At 38.8% G+C, this 25,827-nt stretch overlaps 2 protein-coding genes across 25 annotated transcripts in view; both read left to right on the top strand.

Annotated features, from left to right (window-relative positions):
- The window catches only part of nrxn1a (neurexin 1a), a 58,348-nt gene extending 54,983 nt beyond the window's left edge, over positions 1-3,365 (top strand). For all 22 annotated transcript variants that reach the window (XM_044178697.1, XM_044178690.1, XM_044178679.1 and 19 more), the window contains one exon: positions 705-3,365. In XM_044178697.1, coding sequence (XP_044034632.1) covers positions 705-1,006 — 302 coding nt within the window. In that variant the 3' untranslated portion in view covers positions 1,007-3,365. The remainder of the gene's footprint in view (positions 1-704) is intronic.
- Positions 3,366-8,066: 4,701 nt separating this feature from the next.
- On the top strand, positions 8,067-25,358 carry fshr (follicle stimulating hormone receptor). Of its 3 annotated transcripts, none has more exons than XM_044178672.1 (14): positions 8,067-8,546; positions 11,578-11,649; positions 12,389-12,463; positions 12,703-12,777; positions 12,866-12,940; positions 14,837-14,911; positions 15,323-15,403; positions 17,057-17,125; positions 17,225-17,299; positions 17,902-18,087; positions 18,760-18,980; positions 19,784-19,875; positions 19,997-20,188; positions 21,529-25,358. In XM_044178672.1, exons 1-14 carry the CDS (start codon positions 8,350-8,352, stop codon positions 22,063-22,065), a joined length of 2,022 nt encoding a protein of 673 aa, XP_044034607.1. In that variant the 5' UTR covers positions 8,067-8,349; the 3' UTR covers positions 22,066-25,358. The 3 variants fall into 3 exon arrangements, with proteins under 3 accessions (XP_044034607.1, XP_044034605.1, XP_044034606.1); XM_044178670.1 differs by having other exon boundaries at positions 19,694-19,875; positions 21,529-25,215; XM_044178671.1 differs by lacking the exon at positions 14,837-14,911 and having other exon boundaries at positions 19,694-19,875; positions 21,529-25,216.
- The last annotated feature ends 469 nt before the right edge of the window (positions 25,359-25,827 follow it).

The raw sequence follows: 25,827 nt of genomic DNA, 5'->3' as shown, positions 1-25,827 counted from the left end.
CACATCACACTGCCTTTTTGACTTTTTTTCCTATGCCCTCCACACTCACTGTCGCTCAGTTTTTTACTACCGTTTTGTCCCTCGCTACAATGAATTTTTCATTTCCACTTAGGTCTCTGCCTCCAGGCATTACCTAACACTCTCCATCCACTCCCCAATCTCCGTCTCCTTCCCTTACTTTGCTTTCACCCGCCTTCCCTCCCCTTCCCTTATCCCGTTATTCAACCTTTCTTTTTATATCCTTTTCTTTCCTTTTTTCTCTTACTTTTCCTTTCTTTTCCTGCCTTTCCCTCCCTCACCTCATCTCCATCCAGCTCAAAGAATTCACATGCAAATTCTTTTACCAACAATCTTTTAATATGGTGTCATATATCACCATCCTGCAGCCCTTGCTGCATGTGTATGTCAAATGTATGTAATAAAAATTTATATAATAGGCAGCTGTGCTCTGGCCTTCCTCAACACGGTGTAATGGAATCTGTTTATACATTATGTAATAATATGGAAACAGCTTTGGCTCTAAGCTGCAGCTCCCTTGCCAGCATGTAGAATTATGCAAAATGCATGTCAAATAATTAATCATGATGATGCATTGTGCCTTCTTGCTCCTGCTCTCTACCCATCACCTTGACATGTAATACAAATTAATAATGTATGCAGTAAATTGTAATGTAACATCACATGCCTCCCCTCTCCCCTCACAGCCCGTCCTCCCCTACCGGAGGTGAAGGTGTTCCCAGGTCCATCTGAGGTGGTGCGAGAGAGCAGCAGCACCACGGGCATGGTGGTGGGCATCGTGGCGGCTGCAGCCCTCTGCATCCTCATCCTCCTCTATGCCATGTACAAGTACCGCAACCGAGACGAGGGCTCCTACCACGTGGACGAGAGACGCAACTACATCAGCAACTCGGCCACACAGCCCAACGGCAGCACCAAGGACAAGCCGGTGGGCATCACCAAGAACTCCAAGAACAAGAAGAACAAAGACAAGGAGTACTACGTCTGAGGCGGAAGACGTCCGACAAGCAGACATATACGCATACACCTTTATATATAATGGTATATGTACATAAATAGATATATCCTCCAAAAAAAAATACACACATACACACTGACATAGACATGCTGATGTTAATGTTTACTCTCCAATAATCACACTTGCACACATGCTGGCAAGCACAAACATATATACATTCAAGCACACACACATACATTTAAGCACAAACATACACAAACACACACACACACAGACTGGCTCAAGGGCATGGACCCTTATTGTACAGTATTTACCAATGAGCAGAGCCTCTGAGAGAGGCTTGTTTTATGAACATAAACACCATTCCAAATGATTTAAAAAAGCACCAGTTCAACTCCCAGTTAAGAACCATTTTGGGGCCAGCCAGATAAAACGACCAGTCGCTCCCCTGCCACAGTAGGACCTCTCCTGTTGGACTCAGAGAGGTCAAGGAAGACTTTAAGTGAAGCACATGGCAGACTGAGTGTGTTGAGCGAGAGTGCAAAGCACCAGAACAAAGATGATGTAAAAGCACCAAGACAAGCACTAAGTGTCTCTTCCAAGCTTCTTGGCCTTCCTCCCTGTTTGCAGATGGGACTCGATAAAGCACTGAGGATGCCGAAGAAACAAGCACACCGACGGTCCAAGTCTAACCCCAAACAACAGGACAGGAAATCAGGGTGTAGCCATAGAGACGGTGAATTACGAGTAGGCAGAGGCAGGGCTGGTGCCATTAATATAATGGATGGGCTGTGGCTGTTACGCTGCAGAGCTGATGTTTTTCGGCCCCCGGTAAATCATGAAGGTGGAATCAGCGGGAAACTGAGAGATATTTTCCTGGACAGGATACTTGAGACTTCAGATGCTACCTACAGACACCAGTCGTGCACGACTGCAGTGTCACACACACACACATACATACAGCACACATACTAAAATATTAACAATCTACAAATGCAGACATACACATACCTGCGATGCTAAAGACCCACCATTTCTTCATAAGACTGAATACTATACAAGAAGACAATGGTGAAAATAAGACCATTATGACAACTGTTATGGCAATGATAATGAAGAACATTTGGGCAGTATAGACTCTTTGGGGAAGGGGGGGGTCTTATTGCACGTGAATTATCTTACTCCGTGTGATTTATACCGCGTTGAAACTCCAGAGGTTACACCGTGACGCACCACCATCATAAACTTACCACCTTGGCTTGCAGTATTCCTAAATACGCACTTCAAATGGTTTTCAGTCTGTGGGATTCAACAATGATTTAATCTCAGTTCAAATCCTCATTGACAAAGTGTGACCATCTCGAGTGTGCTGCATGCCTGAGTTTCTGAGATGTGAAGTGGTGGCGTGTCCAACGAAGTCCGGAGGTGGTAGGTTTGTTTGTCGGGGGAGGAGGAGGAGGAGGACGGGGGGTGTTGCGGGTTGCAATGTAACTCCAGTGCAACACCTGGATGTCTGCGCCCACCACAGGCCACGTCCTGTTTTCTAGCCTGATGTCTTATAGGCCACGCCCACTATACCTGCTCTAACCAACCACCTTTTATAGCAAAAACCAGCCGAGGAAAAGAATCAAAAACAGAACAAAGTAAATGTTACCATGTGTTGCTAATAGATAGAAAAGTCCACTTCATGATGCCATTGGCGATATGACAACTTGAGTTGCTTTGATTTCATTGGCTCTCCCTTTTCTCTCTTTCTCTTTGCGTCCTTTTGTCGGTTGACTGATTTATCAATACTCATGACGTGACCAATACAGGACAGACAGATAGGTTTCCGATAAACTACAGTACAATTATCTGTTTATGGACTTTTGCAGTGTCTGGGCCCTCTACAGCTCAAGAATTGTAGCTCCATGATATATCAATACAAACAGTGCCATGACATGAACAAGCCCCTCTAGTTCTTCCAAGTAACCAACCAGTCAGATGCATGCAAAATGACAAGGGCAAGAAAGGACTGTGTGTGAGATTTCAAAGTAAAATGTCAAAATTAACTTAACATATTCCCTTGTTCTCTCCATCCTTAACTGGCCTTTTTGACCTCCTTTTCCTCCCTTCTCTTTTCCTATCTGCCCTCCCAGTTCCTCCGTGTCTATCGCTTTCTTTTCCCTCTATCTATGTTGTGTTGTCATCTGAAACAAAGGAGGTGTCTCAACCAATGGGATTCTACATCTAGGTGTTCATTAACCATGTTTATTTTCTATATGTACAATTTTTCTACAGTATTTACTTTTATTTTTATTGTTACGGTTCTTTGATGAACATAAAGTGGAAATTTATTATGAAAAATAGTTTTGAAGATTAACGAGTAAATAAAATATTACCCAAGTGAGTCTGGAGTGTGTTTGTGTGTTGGTTTTTGCTCCCATCTGCCTGCAGGCAACAATACTGTCTGTCTCACATCGCCCACAACCATGAGAGCAGATAAGTGTCTAATTAAGACAGACAAATAGAAACCCACATTGTGTTAGGAAGCAGATCTTAAAGCAATAGTTCAACATTCTGGGAAATACACTTATTTGAGTTAAATAAGATCAATAACATTCTCATGTCTGTCTTTTAGCTGTTAGCTTAGCTTAACATAAGTCTGGCTCTGTCCAAAGATTAAAAAACCCACCTTCCAGGCAGCCCCTCTAACACTCACTAATAAACACGTTAAATCTCATTAGTTTCATCTGTACAAAAACAGAAGTCTAGAAATGACAATTTGCTGTTTTACGGGGTTATGTACCTCTTGGCTGGGAGCAGTAACTTCCTGGAGTGTTTTCTGGTTGCCTGGCAACTGCTCAGAGCCAAAAAATAGTCCAGAACATAACCCCCTGTAAAACTTCATGTTCAGCCTTAATTTAATACAGTTAATTAAACAAGCACAATATAATGTGCTCAATAGGTAAGGGATAATGTACATTATTGCGAAATTAACCCTGACAGGGTGATGCAGGACTCTTTACACGGACACTTACTAAATAAATCAATAATTTAACACCAAATATTGATTTAATTCATTTAAAAATTATTTTTAAATGTTTTTTTTGCCACAGGACTTCTTTCTGCGGATTGATATGATTGGACTCGAGAGTCTGATCAGAACTGCGTACATAGCAAAGGTCTGTTATTCATAGCAACGGTCTGCTCTTCAGAAATAACAGACCGTAGAATGCCATAACTGACCAATCAGAATCGAGTATTCAATAAAGCTGTGTAATAATGAGCTTTAAACTTTCGCCTATAGCTGTTTAGTTGATTTGTTGATTAACCGATTAGTCGATCGACAGAAAGATATTCAGCAAATCGATTAATTGTTTAAGTAATTTTTAAAGCAAAAATGTGAATATTTTCTCGTTTTCTTTGTTTTCTATGATAGTAAACTTAATAGAGAGCCTGTCTTTCTGAAAAAATGAAGCGTGTTCCCTGGGTTTACTGACCATATTCTGAGACAAATTGGCATCAACTACAGCAGTTGCCATTATTTTGTGAGCACAGAAAAAAACTAAAGCACCCATGAAAATTTACAAGTGCGGCACCGTGGGTATTTGGTTTCGTCAATATCCATAAAATTTGCCAAAGCTACTCTTCTCTATCAATTTTGTAGAGAAATTAGTATAGATATTAATTTAATTTGAACAAAAAAAAAAACATCTGATGCATTTTTTCTATTATGCTTTTCTATTAAGTGCACAATTAAGGACAAGTAAAAAACTAAAGTTTGTAGCACAAATATAATTCCATATTTTTATGCTTTCTTTAGTTCTATTATAGTTTCAAATAATTGGTAGATTAATCACTAATCAAAATAATCAATAATGAACAAAGCCAGGCTAGCTGTTTTCCCCTGTTTCCAGTCTTCATGCTAAGCTAAGCTAACCAGCTGCTGGCTGTAGCTGTATATTTAACAGACAGTGGTATTGATCTTCTCGTCTATTTCATCGCTAGAAAGCGAACAAGCGTATTTCCCAAAATGTCTGCTTCTAACAATATGCTTCTAACAATATCTACATATTGCAGATTCTCCCACATTCCTGCTATTCCCTTTCACCTCTTACTTCATTAAAGTAAGTTAAGCAGCACCTTTTCTTCTAAGTCTCGTTGTGTCTAACTGGGACAGTAGACACACATAAATACCCCCACACACACACCGAACAGTGCTTTGAAGTGTGACTCAGTGCGGTGAACGGTATAAGTCTCTGCAGAGTTGTTGTTTGCCGGATGAAAGATCCCTGAGCCTGCAGAGTTGAGTTTGCGTCCTCAGGTGAGAGGATCTACAAGGACCTGCTATTTCAATAAACACCTCCCAAGTCTTGCTGTCTTGTTCTCTCACTGTTTCTTTTTCTTTAACTTTCTTTTGGTCTTTTGCTGAACAGTCTGTGCTCAATGAAAGGCTTGTGTTAGGCTGTAGCCATCTGCCACTGTGCTGTCCTTGACCACAGCCAGCTAGCACAGAGATAAAGACACGGCCCTGCTAAAATTATAGGGTAAATAACAAACAACTCCAGTGCTCACCAGTGGCCAATCAGTTAACTCGTGTTAACATACACCTCCAACATTTAAATTTGCATTCGCAAATAGAACAAACCCACACCAGCAGCCCCATAGGGCTGCAGGCTAATCTGTTCATTACACACCAGAAAACAAAACTTGGATGGTTGAAAACTGGAGAGAGAACTTTACTATTCTTAGATCCTTAACACTAGGACATCTCATACATTGTCAGACTTGGCTGATCCTTCATTTGGGCTAAGACTACACAATCACTAGCAGAATCAATTTGAACCATTGTCAAGCTTTGGAGAGAACAATGAAGCAGCTCAGACCACTAAACAATGGAAACAGCCTGCATGTTCTTTGTCATCCTGAGCCTACTTAGGCTCAGCTGGGCTTTGAGCTGAATTCTAATGTTAGCATATTAACATCCCCACACTTCAATCTGCAAGTTCACAACTATGGGATCATAACATGCTGACATGTAACTTTGAGCATTTTAGCATGCTAACATTATGTTAAGGTGCGTACTGTTAGCATGCCTTGACCAAAAAAAACAGACCAAGTGACACTGTCATGCCAGAGAACCATGCTGCTAGCAGTGAAAGTAAAAAAGTAACCAATCAAGGTGTAGGCTTGTACATCTTGTACATCATCAACACATCTTTTTCACAACAGACATTTGACTTGTCACAGCAGGAAAACCACAGGTGGATCTAATAACATTAACAATGGCTGTGGTCCATGAAAGTGCCACACTAAGCCATCTCAGCGAATGAAAATGCACAATAGCAGGACACTGGAATTTGACCACCTAAATGGAGAGCATCCATTGTTAATGAAATTAGTTAAAACTGTGTTCAACTCTGTCAAAATATCCGCTGTGAAAAAAGTCTATTGACGTTTTCATTTTATGCATTTATTGGCTTGTTGAGCAAGGAGAGTGTCTTTTTGCATACTGCAAAGCTAAAAACAATGCAATATCTTCATCCACACCTCCCCTGTACAGGTGCAGAACAATCAGCAACAGATTAATCGACAAATTCATATCATGTGTCATTTCCACTCCTTTGTGCACCTGCATTTGTCAGACTCTGTCTATCTTCCTGTCTTTCTCTCTCTCCCTCTGTTTCTTTCTTTCCTTGTGTATAAGCAAAACTGTGGGAGAGTGTATGAGTGTGTGAGAAAGAGAGAGAGTGTGTGTGTGGTCATGTCAGGAGCTCAAGGCTGCGTTTTTTTCCCCCTGCTTTGGAATAATTCATGAAAAGCTCTGTTTCTTGACGTTCCCACAGTACACAACACACACACAACTAATATAAGAGACAACTGTGCATGTGGAGAGGAGAAGCTGAAGATGCATAAAGGAGAAAATATCAAAAAAAAAGATTGTTACATAAGTGTGTGTGTGTGTGCATGTGTGTACACAGGCGTGTGCACATGAATGCAGAGAGAGCGTCCTTGCAAGCTGGGTGTCCTGCTGATGTGTGGGGAGTGGAGTAGAAAGGAATATTATGTCCATCGCTATCAAACTGTGCTCATCTTTCAAAACAAATATGACAAAGGAGACTAAACAGATTCACTCCTGTTCCCCATAATTATTTTTTTGTTAGTTTGTTGACATGACTTTGAAGCTAAAAAGAAGACAATCCAACAGAAATAAGTAACTCCCGACTGTCTGCATTAAGTACAAAATGTAAAAATAAATTTTCAATTTGAACTGTAGCTTAAAAACTATGGAGCCCTGAAAGGTTATCAAGACAAGTCAAAAATATAACTGAATACATCGATAAATACTATTGTTGATTAAATAATTAAAATGGATTGTAAAAAGAAATATAAAGTTTTATTATTTTCCTTTAACCTCCAACCAATTGGTAAAAAACATAGCTTTTTTCCTTTACCACCAATTATATTAGTTGATCAAATAAATTAATACTTATTTTTTTTATTTACCTTTTACTACATTTTGCCAGTTTTGTGGCTTCACAACAAAAACAAAGTTAGAAATACATTTTTGTTAAGTCAAATAATACAAAATGCTCTTGCCCAACAGCGAGGTTAAGCTATTTGACTTCTGTATACTATATTAGATTTTAAAATTTATTTGCTATTCAATTTTTCTGCTTTTTCCTCACAAGAATCATTTTTTAGGTGACAAATGAGGTGAGTCTTGTTGTGAAAGATTGTTACTGTGTGGGATTTTCAAATCTGTTTTGAATAAGAAATAAATACATTTTAAAAAGGGAGAAATTTCATTAGCATTGCATGCAGTACTGAAGTGTGATTGCTTGCTTGTGTGATTTGATTTGAAGGAGAGATTTTGAGGGTCAAAGTGGAATGAATAAAAAGTGGAAACTAGCGCTAGAGACTAGAGCATGTAATTTTTAAATAAAAAAATAATAATTTTGTCACAACATCCTATCAATATCTATCCTTTGCTGTGGTGATTTTTACACACACACACACACACACACATACACACATACACAACCCAGCAGAGACCTCCTACATCCTCTTACACCCATAAAGCTTTTCACACGTCCCCATCATTCACCACTGCATGGCAGAAAGCACTAAAAGCACCTCACACTTCGCTCTTCGACCTAGCTGTGAACCCAGAGTGGATAAACGGAAAAACGGGCAAAACCATTCATATCAAATGTGGAGTGTGTGCTCTGGTCGAAGGCCTGCATACATTTAAACAACACGTAAGAGGAGGCAGAAGACAGGAAAGCAGAGACAAATCAAAGTGATAATAAACAAAAGACGAAGAAAAACAAGGAGATTTGAAAAGAGAAAACCTAAAATACAACAATCTGGACTGTGGACAGACTGCAATGATGATGGTGATGATTCTGATAATGTTAATGATTGCGATGATAAAGACGGCAGCAGCCTCGGCGCCTGGCTCTGAGATGGACATTAGACCTGGAGTTGAGACCAGCTTGGCCAAACGAACCCTGCGCTTCTGCTACCTGCTGAGCTTTGGGGTCACAGAGATTCCCTCCAACATCACCAGCAACACCCAATGCCTGTGAGTACAAATACACACACACACACACACACACAACATACACACACAAGTAAATGCACACAAATATCTGCAGCAATGTTGGGAAACAAATGTAAAGTTGCTGCATCCATTGTAGATGTTTACATTTTACACAGTTGATTCACATCTCAGAGGAATTGTTTGGAAATTCCCAGTGGTGAACTGTAACAAAGGACATTTACTCAAGTACTGTAGTTAAGTACAAATTTGAAGCATCAGTACTTCACTGGAGTAGTCCCATTTCATGCCACTTTCTACTTCTACTCCATTACATCTCAGGCAGAAATATTGTACTTTTTACTTCACTACATTTATCTGACTGCTTTAGTTAGATTTTTGCATACAAAACATATGCTTATAGAGCTTATAAAATGCTTTGTTATAAATTAAACTACCCAGCATATTATACAGCTGAAACAATTAGTTGATTAATCGATAAGTCGATTGACAGAAAATGAATTGGCAACTATTTTGATAATGGTTTAATTGTCAATGCAAAAACATTTCATAGTTCCAGCTTCACAAATATGAGGATTTGCTTCTTTTCCTTTTTATTATTTGAATTTATTTTTAATAATATTGAGGTTTGGACTGTTGGTTGCACAAAACAAGCATTGTGAAGGTGTCACTTTGGGCTCTGGGTAATAGTGACGATATTTCTCACTATTTTCAGAATTTTTACAAACCAAAAAATCAATCCATTAATGGAGAAAATAATCAGCAGATTAATCCATAATGAAAATAATCAATAGTTGAAGTCCCATACAAAATAGTTGAAATGAGCTCCACCTCAACCATTTACAGCAGTAAAATACTTATTTTACATGAATGCATGAGTAATAATAATATAATGATATATATATAATACACATTCACATTCACAGGGGCCATTTACTTTTACTTTTAATACTTTAAGTACATTTTCCTGATTATACTACATTTTCAACTTCGACTTCGACTTTTATTTGTTGTTTTGTGGTAGCACAGGTAATGATAATCCTGCTCATCTCTTAATTCATTCCTCTTCTGGTTGGCAACTGTACAGAAAACCACAGGATAAGCTTTTGTGGAGCCTTGTGTAAAATCCTTCTCAACTTGTGCACAACAGGAGAGCAACTAAACAACATGCTCTGACCAAATCTTCTTCTACTCTACTTTTACTAACACCCCCCCCCCATTCCCTTCTTTAGATGATTTTTCGATCTCAGTGACAATGACGTCAACATGTATATTTGTGGTTTTCATTTTTTTGTATCAAGTGTGGGACATTATACCACTTTAATGTCCCACACTCCAGCAATTTAACAGTGAACTTCCTTAAAGTTGTAGGACTTGCAAGAGACAGATTTTAAAAAGAAGGTACTCAATTGAAGCAGCAAAGGCCAAGTTATCCTGACTTTTATTCTCTAGTATGGGTAAAGCTCCAAAAACACTGGATCCTACATTTCCCATAATGCAACGCAATAGCATCTTCTGCTGGACCCTCCATGGCTGGTAAATGCCCATGTCTTTCAAACTCCACACCTCCAGTTTGTAATGCAGGCTCTCTGTTATAAATGTGTAGTCTCCAGCCCTGATGATATCATTCAGGGTTATTTTTCAGACTTCAGAGAGCTGGCTGTAGAGCCACAGAATGAATACAGCTGTTTTCATAGAGTGAATAGTACTTCTTGTGATGAGTAAACTGACTTGCATGTGTAAAATTGGTGTAATGTCCCAAACACAACAAGTGACAAAGGTCAATATTCCAGAAAATATGTATTTCCCATTCACCATCTTACACCAATACAGATTCAGGGTGTATGCCATGTTCAAAATCCCATCTCGTGAGCATGCATAGTCATTTAGACTTTCCTCTGTAATCCTTGCTCATCTCCTCTTGGCCGAATATTGCACTCAACTTGCCAGTGCTAGTTTTATTAAACATTCATTTACTCAGAGAATGTATGCAAGACAAGATTTAGATAAGAAGATTGATACCACTGTGTGCCTGTATATGTTAAATATGAAGCTACCACCAGCAGCCGGCTAACTTAGCTTAGCACAAAGTCTGGAAACAGGGGGACACAGGTAGCCTTGCTCTGTCAAATTGTTGTTTTTACACTTAAATCTTTAGTAATTAATGAGCTTTAGAGGTGCTGGTAGGGTAGATTTTGTTACCTTACCCTCTGTTTCCAGTTTCTATGTTAAACTAAGTTAGTCGGCTGCTGGCCGTAGCTTCATACTTAGCATACGAACATGTGAGTGGTATCAATCTTCTCATCTAACTCTCGGCAAAAAAGCGAATAAGCTTGTTTCCCAAAATGTTGAACAAAGGCGTTGATTGAAGGTACTGCAAGTGATTTTGGTGTTTTTTGACACAGGGACACAGAGCTGGATGAGGCAAGAGAGGGTGACTGCCACACAGAGTAAACAGACCTGTTGTTTTGGCCGTTGAAACATTTTGAAGGAATCTCAAGGCCAGAAGAGGGGGTGGGACGGTGGCGGTGGGGGTCAGCATAAAGATTAGGATCGCCTGAAACAGAGTGCAGATATACATAATCTATACAAAATACAAAAGCTGACAAACACACACACAGATGAGGACGTAGGCTACTTTGTGGCAGAAGTAGCGACTATTCCCAAGAGACGTGCTGTGAACTCCCAGGCGGCGATGTGTGTGTTCTCATCTGTTCTGTTCTGCTCGAAGGTCAAGGCTCAGGAACAGTGGGGATATTTACAAGTATGCAGCAATGGATGGCCATTTCAGATGTCATCTACAACAAACGACCAGATGCAAAATAAACTTGGGATCTTAGACATTCTGTACACAAAACAGTTTGCTTCTTGCATGAAAAGAAAGTCCCCAACATGAGTGAGTAACTGACTGGTCATGGCCTCGCTGACCTTGCTGTCCCCGACACACAACAAAATTGGCCCCTAATGATTTCTAAGGATTTCTCGTCAGTGATTACTTTCCTGTGATCAGTGTATCGCTGAGAGCTGATGTGAGTGGCTGTTTCTGTATCAACAGGGAAATTAAGCAGACGCAGATCAGAGTGATTCCCCAGGGCGCCCTCAACCACTTGCAGCACCTCAGGAAACTGTAAGTGTGTGTGTGTTCGTCATTCATGTTTATTCTTTGATGTGGAACATAATGAACTGAGGAGGACAAAACATTCAAAGTATGGATCACCCAAACAGAGGAGAAGTGCAAGGGATGGTGACATGTCAAATTTCTCTGTACCTAGATTTGGTGTTATTCCTCCAAATAAATAAAAAAAAGGAATTTAGGGGTAATATGGTTTTATGTTTAGCTGAATTTCATATAAAGTGTATAAAGCAGTATTAAAAGTACCCCCTACATTCATTGTATTTCTACAAGAGTTTAAATAATATATATAAAATCCCTGAAACTAGTGAAAACAAGAAATCTCAAAAATATGGAATTACAAACTTTGATTTGTCTTTTATTGTGCGCTTATGTGCATAATAGAAAACATGCAACAGGGTATAATTATTATAATAATTTATAATGATTTCTCTTCACTCAAATACTTACATTGGACCTCAGTGTTCAAAACCTTCCTTTTTCTATATTTGCTGTTTTTCACCTTAGTGTTGTTTTTTATGAGTGTGGTGATCTTCTCAAAAGTACTGTTGTAAGTGTAAAATGACAAATGTTTCCCATTCTTGTATTATATTTGGGTAACATGCTATAACTGTTTGTAAATGGAGCTTCAATAAACTTGAAAAAAATGCCTGTACAACCCTTTATATCCTTTAATTTTCCTCCTCTCAAACCTGCATCCTCTTCCTCTCTTCTGCACTACCTCCAACCTTAGTACCATATCGGAGAACAACATGCTGGAGAGCATCAGCGCGTTTGCCTTCGCCAGCCTCCCTCGGCTCACTGATATGTGAGTATATGGACTTCTAAAAGCCACTGCTGCTCGTGACTTAGTTTATCCAACGTACTTGTGTGTTTAGTCTTTGTAGTTGCAAACTCTGAGAAAGCCGATCACTCAAGCATTTTGTCTCCACCGCCCTGCCAAGTGGAGACAAAATGTGTCAAAGAATAAGTGTGAATGAACACCTGACTGCTGAATCTTTTAAATATATGTCATATTATTAATTTATACATTTGTGTTTCCCTTAGCGTCATCTCTGAGAATGTTGCGTTAGAGAGTATAGGAGCTTTTGCTTTCTCTGATCTCCCTGAACTCTTTGAGATGTAAGTATAACTGGCAGCGGTGAAACCCTGCAATTGTAAGACCAGTCATTTATATTAATGAGTACATGACTGTATGTGTTTCTTTCAGAACCATAACAAAGTCAAAACACCTGAGACACATCCATCCAGATGCATTCAAGGACATCGTGAAACTACAGTATCTGTGAGTTCTCAAGTGCAATTTGTGTTTTTCGAACTGATTGTGAGTCCAAAATGGGTCATGGGTGACAGGCCTACTTCTGAGGGGCCCCTCACGACCAGAGACATAATTTTTTAATTAGCTTGGATCCCCTGGAAGAGAAATCAAGTATCACACTTCATCTCAAGAAAAAAAGTTTTTCCACAAAATGAGTTATCCATCATTTCAGACATGTTAAACCTATTTGTTGCAAAAATATATACTAAACTGATATATACTAAACTTGTTTATATCTTTGGAAATAGTCCAAATAACCAGGGCAGTGCATCACCAAAAGCCCTCACTGACATTATCATAACTATTACTGTTGTGTTTGTCCCAATTTGTGAGAAATGGGACACATAAACAGAACAGTTTATGGCAAAAAAAAAAAAATACATTTATTAAACTGTTAAACTTTTAAACCAGGGCACCTTAGCACAAGAACATTGTATTTTGAATTAGATCTCAAATATTTCAGATTTTATATGATTAAATGTCTTTCCTTGAACTTGGTTTCATAATTTCAATTTGTTTAAAAAAAGGTTAAACGTTATTGCTGTGCGACTTGGTAGCCAATTGGTTACTACGCAAACTGCATAACTGCAACGTCACCGGTTTGATTCCATTCGGTGACCTTTGTTGCATGTCATACCACCCACTCTCCATGAAATTTGACATTCATGGTGCCCAGAGGATTGAGCCATATGAATTTGGTGATCCTGTGACTTTTCATCTTGCACCACCATCAAGTCAAAATTTAATTTTGACCAATACTTTGATTTATAACCAAACACCTGCAAAATTGGCATTCCCATCAGCCTCAGCTGTTCTTTGTGTTGCTCTTATGTTAGCATGCTAACACGCTAAACTAAGATGCGAAACCTGCTAAACATCAGCAAATGTTCGCTTTATCATTGTGAGAATGTTAGCGTGTTGACATTAGCATTTAGCTCAAACCAGAGCACCACTGTCTCCATGGTGATGCGGCGTGTGCCAGTAGCTCCTTCGCTACATTTTGTTTTTTAATTTTTTCTCCCGCCTATTTTTCCCCCGCCTTATTGGCGAAGCGTGCATTATCTATGGGAGGCGGACATTGTGTTTATATATATATATATATATATATATATATATATATATATAATTTAGAATTTATTTATAATGATACTTGGTGCTCAAAAGGAGTCAAAGTTTCCCAGTTGAGTTTTTTTTTAAATGTTAAGATGCCGACCATATTATCAATACTATCATGTTGCTGCTGTTTACATTCCCTCAGACGCAAATTCAAAAAAATGCACTACAGAATTATTACTTTCTGGGTGTACACGTGTATAGGTATGTAATGTAACTGTACATGTTGTTAATTGTTTTTCTCTTCTAAATTTTAATATTTGTATGTTCTATGTGTGTGTAGCATGAAGGGGCTACAACTTTCGTTGTGTAACCTTGTGTTGTAAAATGATAAATAAATGACCTTGATCTTTGATTCCTTGATAAGTACAACCTCACAGAGCTGCTAGTCTGGCTTTTTGTCTTGTTTTGAAATAATCAAGTTTATTCTTAAAAACTGAAAACCTGTTTTGTCCCAGTTCCAAATAATCAGTGTTTTACAGACTGACAAATATTTCAGATACTGAATGTTGAACTTGTTATGTGTTTTTGCAGTTGTTTGGAACAAGGAGCTCTTTAAATGTCTGATTTATCTCTCTGCCACCTGAGTTTCTCTCTGAATTGTCTTGGAATCTCTTCACTTGCTAATTTTTATCTCAGTTTAACACAATGAACGCTACATTGTCTGATTTTATCACTATGACTGTGTCTGTTGTTCAGAGGTCGCAGTGTGACTGTAGTAACATTTGGTGCTTAATCTTCACATCACAGGACCATCTCCAACACCGGGCTGAGAATTTTTCCAAACTTCACCAAAATCCACTCCACAGCCCACGGCTTTCTGTTGTAGGTCTCAATAAACAAACAAACTACAAATGCATGCTTAGACACACACCATTATTCCCACATGCACTTGAACATATAGGCTACTGTATGCACACAGAATTAAATATGCCCAGACGAAATCACACCATTAAACATGTAACACTGCAGTTTAAACCTACGCATGAGTAGTGCTTACAGAACAGAATATCAGGAATACAAACCATCTGTCCCCTTTGAAAATCTGTCTCCCGTCTGACATCTATCAGCTTAAAAAAGGAAGTGGATTTAAAAGGAGCTGTAGCATCTATTCCTAATATTTAGCACCATAAGTGTACAGATATATGCTATTTTTCTACCTGAAAATGTACTTATACTATTTACTTCTCAGCATTTGTTGTTAATCATTTGTTTTTTGATCAATGTGCTGCTTAGTGACCTGGAAGAGAACAGCCACATAGAGAGAGTCCCCGCTAATGCCTTCAGAGGCCTCTGCACTCAAACTATCACCGAGATGTAAGAGATTCATCACTTTTTTAGAAACACATGCGCACCACCCTCACACAGCTCAGACTGGGCTTTACATGCACAAAGATGAATGTTCCCTGAAATGCTGTCTGCCCTCTTTACTGAGTTCTGTCTTCTCCTACTTGTCTCTTTTTTCTGCATTTCTAACACACTTAATGCTACATTTAGCCTCTTTATTTTTTCCATTGTCCCCCTTTTAAGCTGTAGATCATGCATCCTGCTGAAAATCACATGCAGGTCTATATGTAGGCCTGCTGAATCAGGTTCAGTAAATCAGTGACTGTGTATTTTAATCTTGCTCATAAATGTTTCTTTTATCATTAATTGTTTTTCTCAAAAATGCAAAATTATAGTAGTTAAGTAATATTTTTGAAAACATAAAACTCAACTCACTACCACTACATTTTTCTGGTAACTGGTTATTTTACAAATTCATATTTTACACACAATCCATGTCATCATCAATAGTTAGAAGTAGCTCCCTCTCCACTAGCTGCAACATTAAAATGCAGCTTACAGTAAATGGTGATGCATCAGTAATAATAATCCAATATTACAATGTATAGTAACAACTGACAGGCACAGTTCTTCTGCATAATTATTACTTTTACTTTTGATGCTTCAAGTGCATTTTGCTGATAATGCTTTTTTACCTTTTACCTGAGTAACATTTTGACTTTAACTTGTAATAGACTACTTTTAAATTGTAGTATTGCTACTTTTACTTAAAGCAAAAGTTAGACATTTTGGGAAATATGCTTATTCGCCTTCGTGCAGAGAGTTAGATGGGAAGATTGATACCACATATGTTAAATATGAAGCCATAACCAGTGGCCAGTTAGCTTAGCTTAGCACAAAGAATGAAAACAGGAGTAAACAGCTAACCTGACTGTGTCAAACGATGCCTACCAGCACCTCTAAAGCTCACTAACACTTTATATCTTGTTTAATCCTTACAGAAAACGAGGTGTAAAAATTACAATTTGTCGTTTTATGGGTGGTTATGTGCCTGAATGTACATAGCCATTGTGACGTCACCCGCTGGTTTGTGGACCGTGTTGAAGCCTTAAGTTTGGCATTTGCCTTCTTGGTTTTTTGCACAGAGGCAAGAAATAGTCCGACACAGCCCCCTGTAAAACAACAAGTTGTCGTTTTTACACTTTGGTTTTTGTACATATTAAACGAACAAAATGTAACGTGTTAATTAGTGAGCTTAAGAGTTTCTGGTAGGCAAATTTTTTTACCTTTGGAGAGCGCTATGCTAGCTTTTCCTCCTGTTTTCAGTATGCTAAGCTAAGCTGCTGCCTGTAGCTTCATATTTAACAGACAGATATGAGAGTGGTATCAATCTTCTCAAAATAAAGTGTATTTCCCAAAATGTCAAACTATTCCTTTAAGTAACATTTTTAATGCAGTGCTATACTTAAAATGGAGTACTTTTAAATTGTGGCATTACTACTTTTACTTTAGTAAAAATCTGAATATGTCTTCCACCACTGCTGAATCTATATTCTTTAGTCACTGAGAACAAAAGTACTGCACACACTAAAATTAGCTTTGATAGTTCAGATAAGTTTACTGTTGGGACTGTTCTGTGTTGGAGCCACATGACTGTAATTTGGCTTCTCTTTCTAATGACAGACGGCTCACCAGAAATGGCATCAAGGAGGTGGCAAGTGACGCCTTCAATGGCACAAAGATGCACAGATTGTGAGTCACAGGCAGAGACACAATTACAAACAGAAGTAACAAGAAACCGAATAGTCAGCTCACATATTTAATTCCTTTCTTTTTCTCCCTCTCACTTAGGTTCCTAAGAGGCAACCAACAGCTTACTCACATCAATCCCAACGCCTTTGTGGGTTCCAGTGAGTTGGTGGTACTGTAAGCATGACATCCAACAGTAACTCATGCCTACATGATTCACCCTCCTCATCATCACTTATTAAACTCAGGATGTAGGAGAAAACAAGAAACAATGTGGCATGTGTGGGGAGGCTCAAAAAAACTTAGAAACATGCCAGATTTAAGGTAAAAATAAACCGAGAGCCGGTGAAGTCATTTAATTGTAACTGGAGAGAGAGACCTGTTTATTCCCCAAATAAACTATTTTCTATTTCTATTGAAGTGGCAATCAGAAAAAAAAACTGTATTTGTTTTTCTTTTGGGCTGCCATTGCTGTAACGTTTTTTCAGTCCACATCCTGGCAATATCTTGGCAATCAAATAATGGCTCTTCCCATGATTTTTCTCTTCAGGAACTTTGAGTTTCAGTGTTTTATGTTAAGCAAAACTGGTATTTTTGGCATTTTTAAGCATCACTTCTCTTAATCCAGAAAGTTTTTACTAAGAAAAACTGATCATTGATGAAATACTTATTACATATAGCAAACAGAGAAGACATCTGTTGATAATGACATGGATTCTGAACTTAAATGACTTTTATTCCTCTGTTAAATACCAACATTTTTGTGTTTGTTTGTGCAGGGACATTTCACACACAGCCCTCAGCTCCCTTCCAGACTACATCCTCGGTGGACTCCAGAGGCTGATCGCAGAGTCCGCCTTCCACCTGAAAGAACTTCCTCCTCTGCAGCTCTTCACCAAACTCCATCAGGCCAACCTGACATACCCATCACACTGCTGCGCCTTCCAAAACATACACAGGAACAGGTAAGCAAGCATTATCGTCAAAAGGTGTCTAAACATCTTATTATTAAAGGAATAGATCGAAGTTTTGGGAAATACGCTTATTGATACCATTCTTGTGTCTGTACGTTAAATATGAAGCTAGAGCCAGTACACAGTTAGCTTAGCTTAGCATAAAGACTGGAAACAGTCAGAAACAGCTAGCCTGGCTCTGTCCAAAGGTAACAAATATCGCCATTATAGCTTGTTTGTTTAATCCTTACAACAACCAAAGTGTTAAAACGACATTTTACCATTTTATGTGCTGGACTATTTTTTTTTTTTTTTTTGCTTTCCCGGTTTGTTCCTGGGAGTGAACAAATAAGTGATTTCGGAAACAGCTTTAATTTCTCTGTGTGGACAGAGAGATAGACAGATAAGATAACATTTATCTTAAAACAAACTTTACTTCTTACTCATATTTTCTAATTTTAGGATATTTACAATTAATGCAATGCATCAAGATTTAACCATAAATGACTAACAACAGTATATGTTACATATTATAGCGCCATTAATTACCATTAACTAATACTGTAGTATTGACCACAGAGCCTTGATCTCATAGAAAAACATGTAGAGTAAAGCTGTATTAGTGGAAAAACTATGGAAAACTATGAAAAATTAAAACAAAATATGTGTGTTGTTGTGTGCTAGATCGAGGTGGAACTCCCTGTGCTCCCACCCCAAGGCTCAGGATAACCTTCACTTCTACAGGGACCACTGCTCCAACGCCACTTACATCGCCTGCAGCCCAACCCAAGATGACTTTAACCCCTGTGAGGACATCATGTCCGCCGTCCCCCTACGGGTCCTCATCTGGATCATATCTATCCTAGCGCTGCTGGGGAACGCAACGGTACTCCTGGTCTTGTTAGGTATGAAATGGGACAATTATTTATAAGGCAGAATTCATGTTATGTTATGGTCATGCTGTACCTCAGGTTTTTTGGCATTTTCATGGATCATTCTGTGTTGAGTTTGCATGTTAAATTTACCTCTTTATGCCTGCCTGCACATGTCAGATGTTTGGTAGTGCTTTTACAGGTGGAAAGTTACAAACTACAACTAAACACAATTAGTCAAGTGCTATATTTGATTACAAATTTGAGGTATTTGCACTTTACTTCAGTATTTCCATTTTGTGAGACTTAAAACTTGTCCTTCACCACATTTGAGAAGCAAATGTACTCTTTACTCCACAAAAGTTTACAGATTTAACATGAGATTAATTAATAATTACTTCCTTCTTTTATTATTTCTTTACTTCTTTCCCTTCCTACTTTCTTTCTTTCTTTCCTTATTTTTTACTTTCTGCTTTCCTTCATTGTCCTTTCTTCCATTCTACCTTCTTTCCTAATTTCCTTCCTTACAGTTCCTTGTTTTTGTCTTTGCTTATGTGCTTATTACTTTTCTTATTTACTTCCGTTTTTTTTCCCCACAACTGAAATTATAAGGTTTTCACATAACACCAAAACTAAGTTTTGCTCTCTTTCACAATTGAATATCAACCTGAGGACATTTTACTGTTAATACTTTTGGGTAGACGTTATACTTGAGTAGAGTCTCACTTTTTTCTTTCTGTTGTCAGGCAGCCACTCCAAACTGACTGTCCCTCGTTTTCTCATGTGCCACTTGGCTTTTTCTGACCTCTGCATGGGCATCTACCTGGTAACCATAGCAACTGTAGACATGCTCACTCGTGGCCGGTACTACAACCACGCCATAGATTGGCAGATGGGCCTGGGTTGCAGTGCTGCAGGCTTCTTCACGGTGTGTATGCCTGCATGGACTCCTTTGCATACATATGATAGCATTACATAAATAACCCTAACCCTAGCAATCATAAATGTTCATGTTTGAATAGAAACGTGTGTTTATGTGTCAATTGCAGGTATTTGCCAGTGAGCTGTCAGTGTTCACATTAACAGCGATCACCCTGGAGCGCTGGCACACCATCACACATGCTCTGCGGCTCGACCGTAAACTTCGCCTGAGACACGCGTGTATTGTCATGACAGCAGGCTGGATCCTCTCCTCCCTCGCCGCTTTGCTGCCCACAGTCGGGGTCAGCAGCTACGGCAAGGTGGGTGCTTCATGTAGACCGCTCATTCTCCATTCAACTCCTCTGTGCTCTTCAGTTTGTGACAGCAATTTACCGTATGTTCCTTTAAGAAGTTGCTCAGGGCCATGTAATTGGGGATGCAAAATGGTGCATGAACTCCACAAAACGACTTAGAATATGATTTGTATGCTTCAAAATATGCAAAAAAATATGCAAAACAACAAATGTAATGTAAGGTTTTGTATGTCTCAGATGACATTAGATATAGGGCTGCGACTAACAGTTATTGTCACTAGCAATTAACCTGCCAAGCGCCTGAGGTGATCAGGTGTCTTGTTTTGTCCAACCAACAGCCCAAACCCCAAAGATATTCAATTTACTATTTTGTAAGACAAGTAAAAGCAACAAATTCTCACATTTGAGAACCTGGAACCATCAAAAATTTGAGATTTTTGCTTGAAAAATTATTTTTACAATTGATTGATTATCAAAATATGTGCTGATTAATTCTGTTGCTCAACTAATCAATCAATCAACTTAACCATTTCAGCTCTACTTCAAAATATGCAAGAATGATGCAAAGCCCCAAATGTAATGTCCTGAGAGAACTATAGATAGGACTATAATTGCACATAGTGTGCTGTCTGCAGTGAATAATAATGCATTTCCAGTATCAAATCTATGTTTTTAAACAAAGTTATTTAGCTATTATTATTTTTCTTTATAGGAAAGCAGCTTGTTCTCAAAAAAACATTAAATGGTAGCCATTTTAAAGTTCCCCTTTGTCCATGTCCATTACACGTAGTAGTAGTAATAGTAATTCCACTAGGATTAGAGCAGCATCAGCAACAGCATGTGTAACTTGTATAGTGGCTTCACTGTTGCAGTTTTTTTTTTCATCATACAACGGTTCGTAGATATCTTACAAAAAGTAATTCACCATTTTTCGTGCATAATCTCAGAATGTCCAGCAACCAGCAGCAGGTGATGGACTTTTGTCGTCATGGTAACAATAAACACGTTGTGAAACGTTCATAGTTTGGTTAGGTTTAGGCACCAAAACTACTTAGTTAGGTTTAGGAAAAGCTCAAGGTTAAAATAAGTAAGTTACGTTAGTAATACACAGTCACATGTCACGTGATGTAAACACATAAAAAGCTCTAAAGCTCTGTGTTTATATAGTCTACTGGTCAACAAACCTTTTCTGAGGCTTTTATTTGGGGTTAAACTGGTCCAGAACTCTGCAGAGTAGCTTTTTAGCCCAGTTTATGATGTGGAAGTTACTACATCCAAGGCCCTTGTACACTGTGTGATTTTTAAATATGTGTGTGTTTACATGTCTGTATTTGTTTGTGGTGCAGGTGAGTATCTGCCTGCCCATGGACGTGGAGTCTCTGGTGTCTCAGGTCTATGTGGTGTCTCTACTCCTCCTCAACATCCTGGCATTCTTCTGCGTGTGTGGCTGCTACCTTAGCATCTACCTGACTGTCCGCAACCCCTCGTCAGCGCCAGCCCACGCCGACACCCGAGTGGCCCAACGTATGGCTGTCCTAATCTTCACTGACTTCATCTGCATGGCTCCCATCTCCTTCTTTGCCATCTCAGCCGCCCTCAAGCTCCCTCTCATCACCGTCTCAGATGCCAAACTCCTGCTAGTCCTCTTCTACCCAATCAACTCCTGCTCCAACCCTTTCCTGTATGCCTTCTTCACCCGCACCTTCAGACGGGATTTCTTTCTCTTCGCAGCTCGCTTCGGCCTGTTTAAGACCCGGGCGCAGATTTACCGGACAGAGAGTTCCTCCTGTCAGCAGCCTGCATGGACCTCTGCAAAGAGCAGCCATGGGATGCTGTACTCCTTGGCCAATACATTAAGTCTAGATGGGAAACAAGACTGCTGACTGTCATTCAAAAACAGATACAGACTTTTTGCTGGACTGTCAACAGGAGGGTCATATTTCTCTCCCCACAAAAGTCCTATTTATCTCAGGCAAATGAAGAAAATCCCTTTTAGCTCTGATGGAGATATTGACAGAATCAAATGCATGAACACCTCTCAAAGTTACAAGAAATTCAATTTTGCTAAGTTGTGGAGATACCAAACAGACTGCTAGATCCTTAAAATTATGCCCCAACTCATCATTATTATGCTTTGGATGACATCGAATTTTGTTGGATTTCATGTATATCTGATATGTTGCTAGTATCTTAGGCCAGCACATCAGCTGCTGACTCTGACCTCAGACCTGCAACAACACAGCACACAAGGACAAGTGTCCAGTGTCCTTCTGAAAGCAACTACAAGGGTTTTTTTTTACTGGTTATGAAACAGTCTCAATTTAAAACTGATGCCTCTATATGACCTACATAAGCAGATGAGGCCATCAGCGAGAACATTGGCTATTTCCACATATAGGTATTCTAAATGCCTGTCCCCGGGTCCCAGCGAAATCAGACGAAACTACTTATGGCATGCACCACGCAGACCAGAAGCCTATGTTTACATTTTCCCAGGCAAAGTTTCGCAGTGAGTAGTACATTAGCAGGTTAAAAGGAAGCAGGAGGAGATATTTCGTTAGAGAATTTTATTTTTGATGTTATATTTTGTGGTTATGGCTGATACTGGGGCAGGATCAGCAAAGAGAAAAAGAAAATAATTGACCGAAGAAGCTAAAATGGACAGTGATAGAGCACGGCCGAAAACACGATTCAACCATGGTCGGTCATTCAACAGATGGAGAGAATTGCGGGATTTGAAAGGATTCAGAACCAATCTTGAATTGGCCCTCTTCCTCCTAGACAGGTATTTGTATTTGGCTGTATACAGTCCATGGAGGTGTAGGTCACAGTGGACATTACTGTAATACAGCTGGCTTATAATGTAACATTTTATGTTTGCCTTGCTACCGAGCTATATCTTGCTGTTGACTTATTATTATGAAGACATAATAACATTACTAGTGAATATTGATAACTTTAGCATTCTCAACAAATAACAATACTATTACAGAGCAACTGAATCTGCTAGGACCCATGAAACCATGTGACCCATGGGTAAACTCTACTATATATACAGTGTGTATAGAAATCCAAGTAAAGATAGCTACAGAAAATCTGCAGGTACTTTGACCAAATCTAGGTCAAAATGCTGTCCTAGATAATTCCTTGTGTTTGTTTTAACATAATTGGACCGCCAGATAGGTGGAGTTTACTGCATCATAACAATTTAGATCACAAGTAAAAGTAGGAAGAGTAGAAGAAGAAGTAAACTGATTTTTACTTTCATGCATCGTCTTATGTAACAAATGCCATCCATTTGGTGTCCCAAGATAATGAAACAAACTGAAGTACTTTGAAACAGTTTAACAAAGGCTTGACACTTGGGAAATCAGCATATGCACATCAAGACATCAACATTCATTTAACATTCAACATCATGATTGAATGATATTCATTACAAAGCACACTGCAGGGGCATACTGATTAATAATCTCCTCATACACTCTGTCTGCTGCTCTCCATGCCTCCACATCCCTCATACCCTTCAGTTTCCCTATTTTTAGGACGTGTAATTATCGTTGTAATGTAATTGTGTTTGTTTGTAAATGAAAGTATTATTAAGTGCCCCTTTTTTATATCTGTGTGTATTGTACAAAATATATCTTTGTGATGTTTTTTCATGTCATTTATAGTTTTTGTTTTTGTTATATCCGCTCTGTTTGAGTAGATTGTGTATGGTGAATGAGAGTGCATATGGACTAGTAACAAAAAGGACAAAACACACACTAAACTGAGTTGCCTTTATCTAGGAATTCTGTCCTTCAGACCATCCAAAGTTTTCAAGGACAAAGTGACCCTACCAACCTCTGCTCTGTGTGCCAGGGTGGGTGGGTGTGGGAGGGGGAGCCTACACAGCTGCTCTTTCTGCTTATTACAGGAGGATGGAAATGGCAGCTAGATAACACACACACACACACACTCAGAAGCAAGCAACCCAGGGTTTCAAGGCTGCAGCTGCAAACAGGGATCCGAGTCCATCTCATTGATATGGGTACACTGCCTCCTACATGCCAACATTGAACGTGTGGGTGCATTTATACTCTTTAACCAGCAGGTGATGCTACTGATGCAGGATATATTTTGATCTCTGCTCTGTTATGGTGTAAAGGTAATGTCACCCTCTCAGCAGACACTATAAATATGCAGACAAACAATTGACAGAGACAGCAAAGCACACCTTTACAACAGTTCAGCGTGGGGTGAAATGATTTTAGATACAAAAATATACATCAATGTGGAAGTTGAGTTTTAACAGACAATAAAATGTCTTTTAAAAAATATTTTTTAACAATAAAATGTACTATTCTCTGTCTTCATGGCTGGTGGCATTCTTTCCTAACATGTCTTCATAAAAACAGAACAGAAAACAAAACAGAGGCATCAAACCATCACTATTATGTCAATAAAAAAGGTTGTACACAGAGAACAGTTGCATACAAGATTACATCACTATTTCTGAGAAAGGCTGACTTCAAGTTTAGACTGATATAGTCTCAGTAAGATGTTGCTTTGCAGCTCAGGACTGCAAACAGCCTCTGAAAAACTCCTTCTCCTCACCTGCTCTTGCAGACAATAGCACATGCAGTGCTGATGATCTGTGAAGTCTCCAGACAGAGCACGGTGGAATAATGTGACACATTGGGGCCTACAGAAAAAAAGCCATTGAGGTACAGATTTTTCCCAAGTTGTGCGGTTGATGCTCCTCAAAGGATATTTAGCTGGAACTACTAAGTAATAACATTCAGGGCATCCTGTTGTCCTTCTGATGTGTACCACATTACCACAACATCCTCATGGACCTTAATTTGTTGCATGTCACACCCATTTCTCTCCCTAATTTTTACCTCTCCACTGAAAACTATCTAATAAAAAAGGCCACATTAAAAAAGTCAAAAAGTAATAACATCTAACCAGCAGAATGTTAAAACTTGCAGATTGTAGTTTATTTGAGAACAACCCTGTATGAGGATGATTGTGTTAAAATGGGTAAAGAAAATTGCAAAAGTCACTCTGTTCATCAGACAACTATTTCATGCATAAACTGTATTTTTTCTCACATATACAGTGTATTTGTTTACCTTGATTTTTTTTTTCCAAGCACTAATGATTCAGTGGATTACATCCCTCTGTATTGTAATGTAATCATCCTCAAACTCATATGCACTGATAAATAAAAATGATTAATTGTTGCTTTTGTTAAATGTTGAAATAAGTATATATGAGCTCTTGCCACACCTTTAAGACAGAACACAATGTGACAAAAGAAAAAGAAAAAAATCAAACTCCAGATAAACCCTTGTAACTAGGTAACAAAACAGTGTCAGTGTAATGCTGTGAGATCATAGCCTAATCGTTAGCAGCAAGACAATGCCCTCTGGTGGTCCAATTACATAAAACGATACTAATTGACCACACGTGTTTATTAAAGTGATACTCCACCCAAAATCTATAATTTTAGACTCAAACACTCAGCTCCTGTAAGCTTGAAAAAAATATTGTAGTTTAGTGACAGCTTGCATTCAGCTTGCATTCATGGGAGTTAAAATGGATTATGTATTACTGAAATAGTTATAGACTTGTGAAAACTAGTGTTTCATTATAAT

This window comes from Siniperca chuatsi, linkage group LG20 (assembly GCF_020085105.1).
Source record: "Siniperca chuatsi isolate FFG_IHB_CAS linkage group LG20, ASM2008510v1, whole genome shotgun sequence".
NCBI classification, from domain to species: Eukaryota; Metazoa; Chordata; class Actinopteri; order Centrarchiformes; family Sinipercidae; genus Siniperca; species Siniperca chuatsi.
This window is presented reverse-complemented; position numbering and strand designations above follow the sequence as displayed.

Coding starts and splice junctions, on each gene's coding strand:
- fshr (XM_044178670.1), top strand. CDS start 8,350: ATGATGATGGTGATGATTCTGATAATGTTAATGATTGCGATGATAAAG. Junction 8,547..11,577: donor ACCAGCAACACCCAATGCCT/GTGAGTACAAAT, acceptor CTGTATCAACAG/GGAAATTAAGCAGACGCAGA. Junction 20,189..21,528: donor GGGTCAGCAGCTACGGCAAG/GTGGGTGCTTCA, acceptor TTTGTGGTGCAG/GTGAGTATCTGCCTGCCCAT.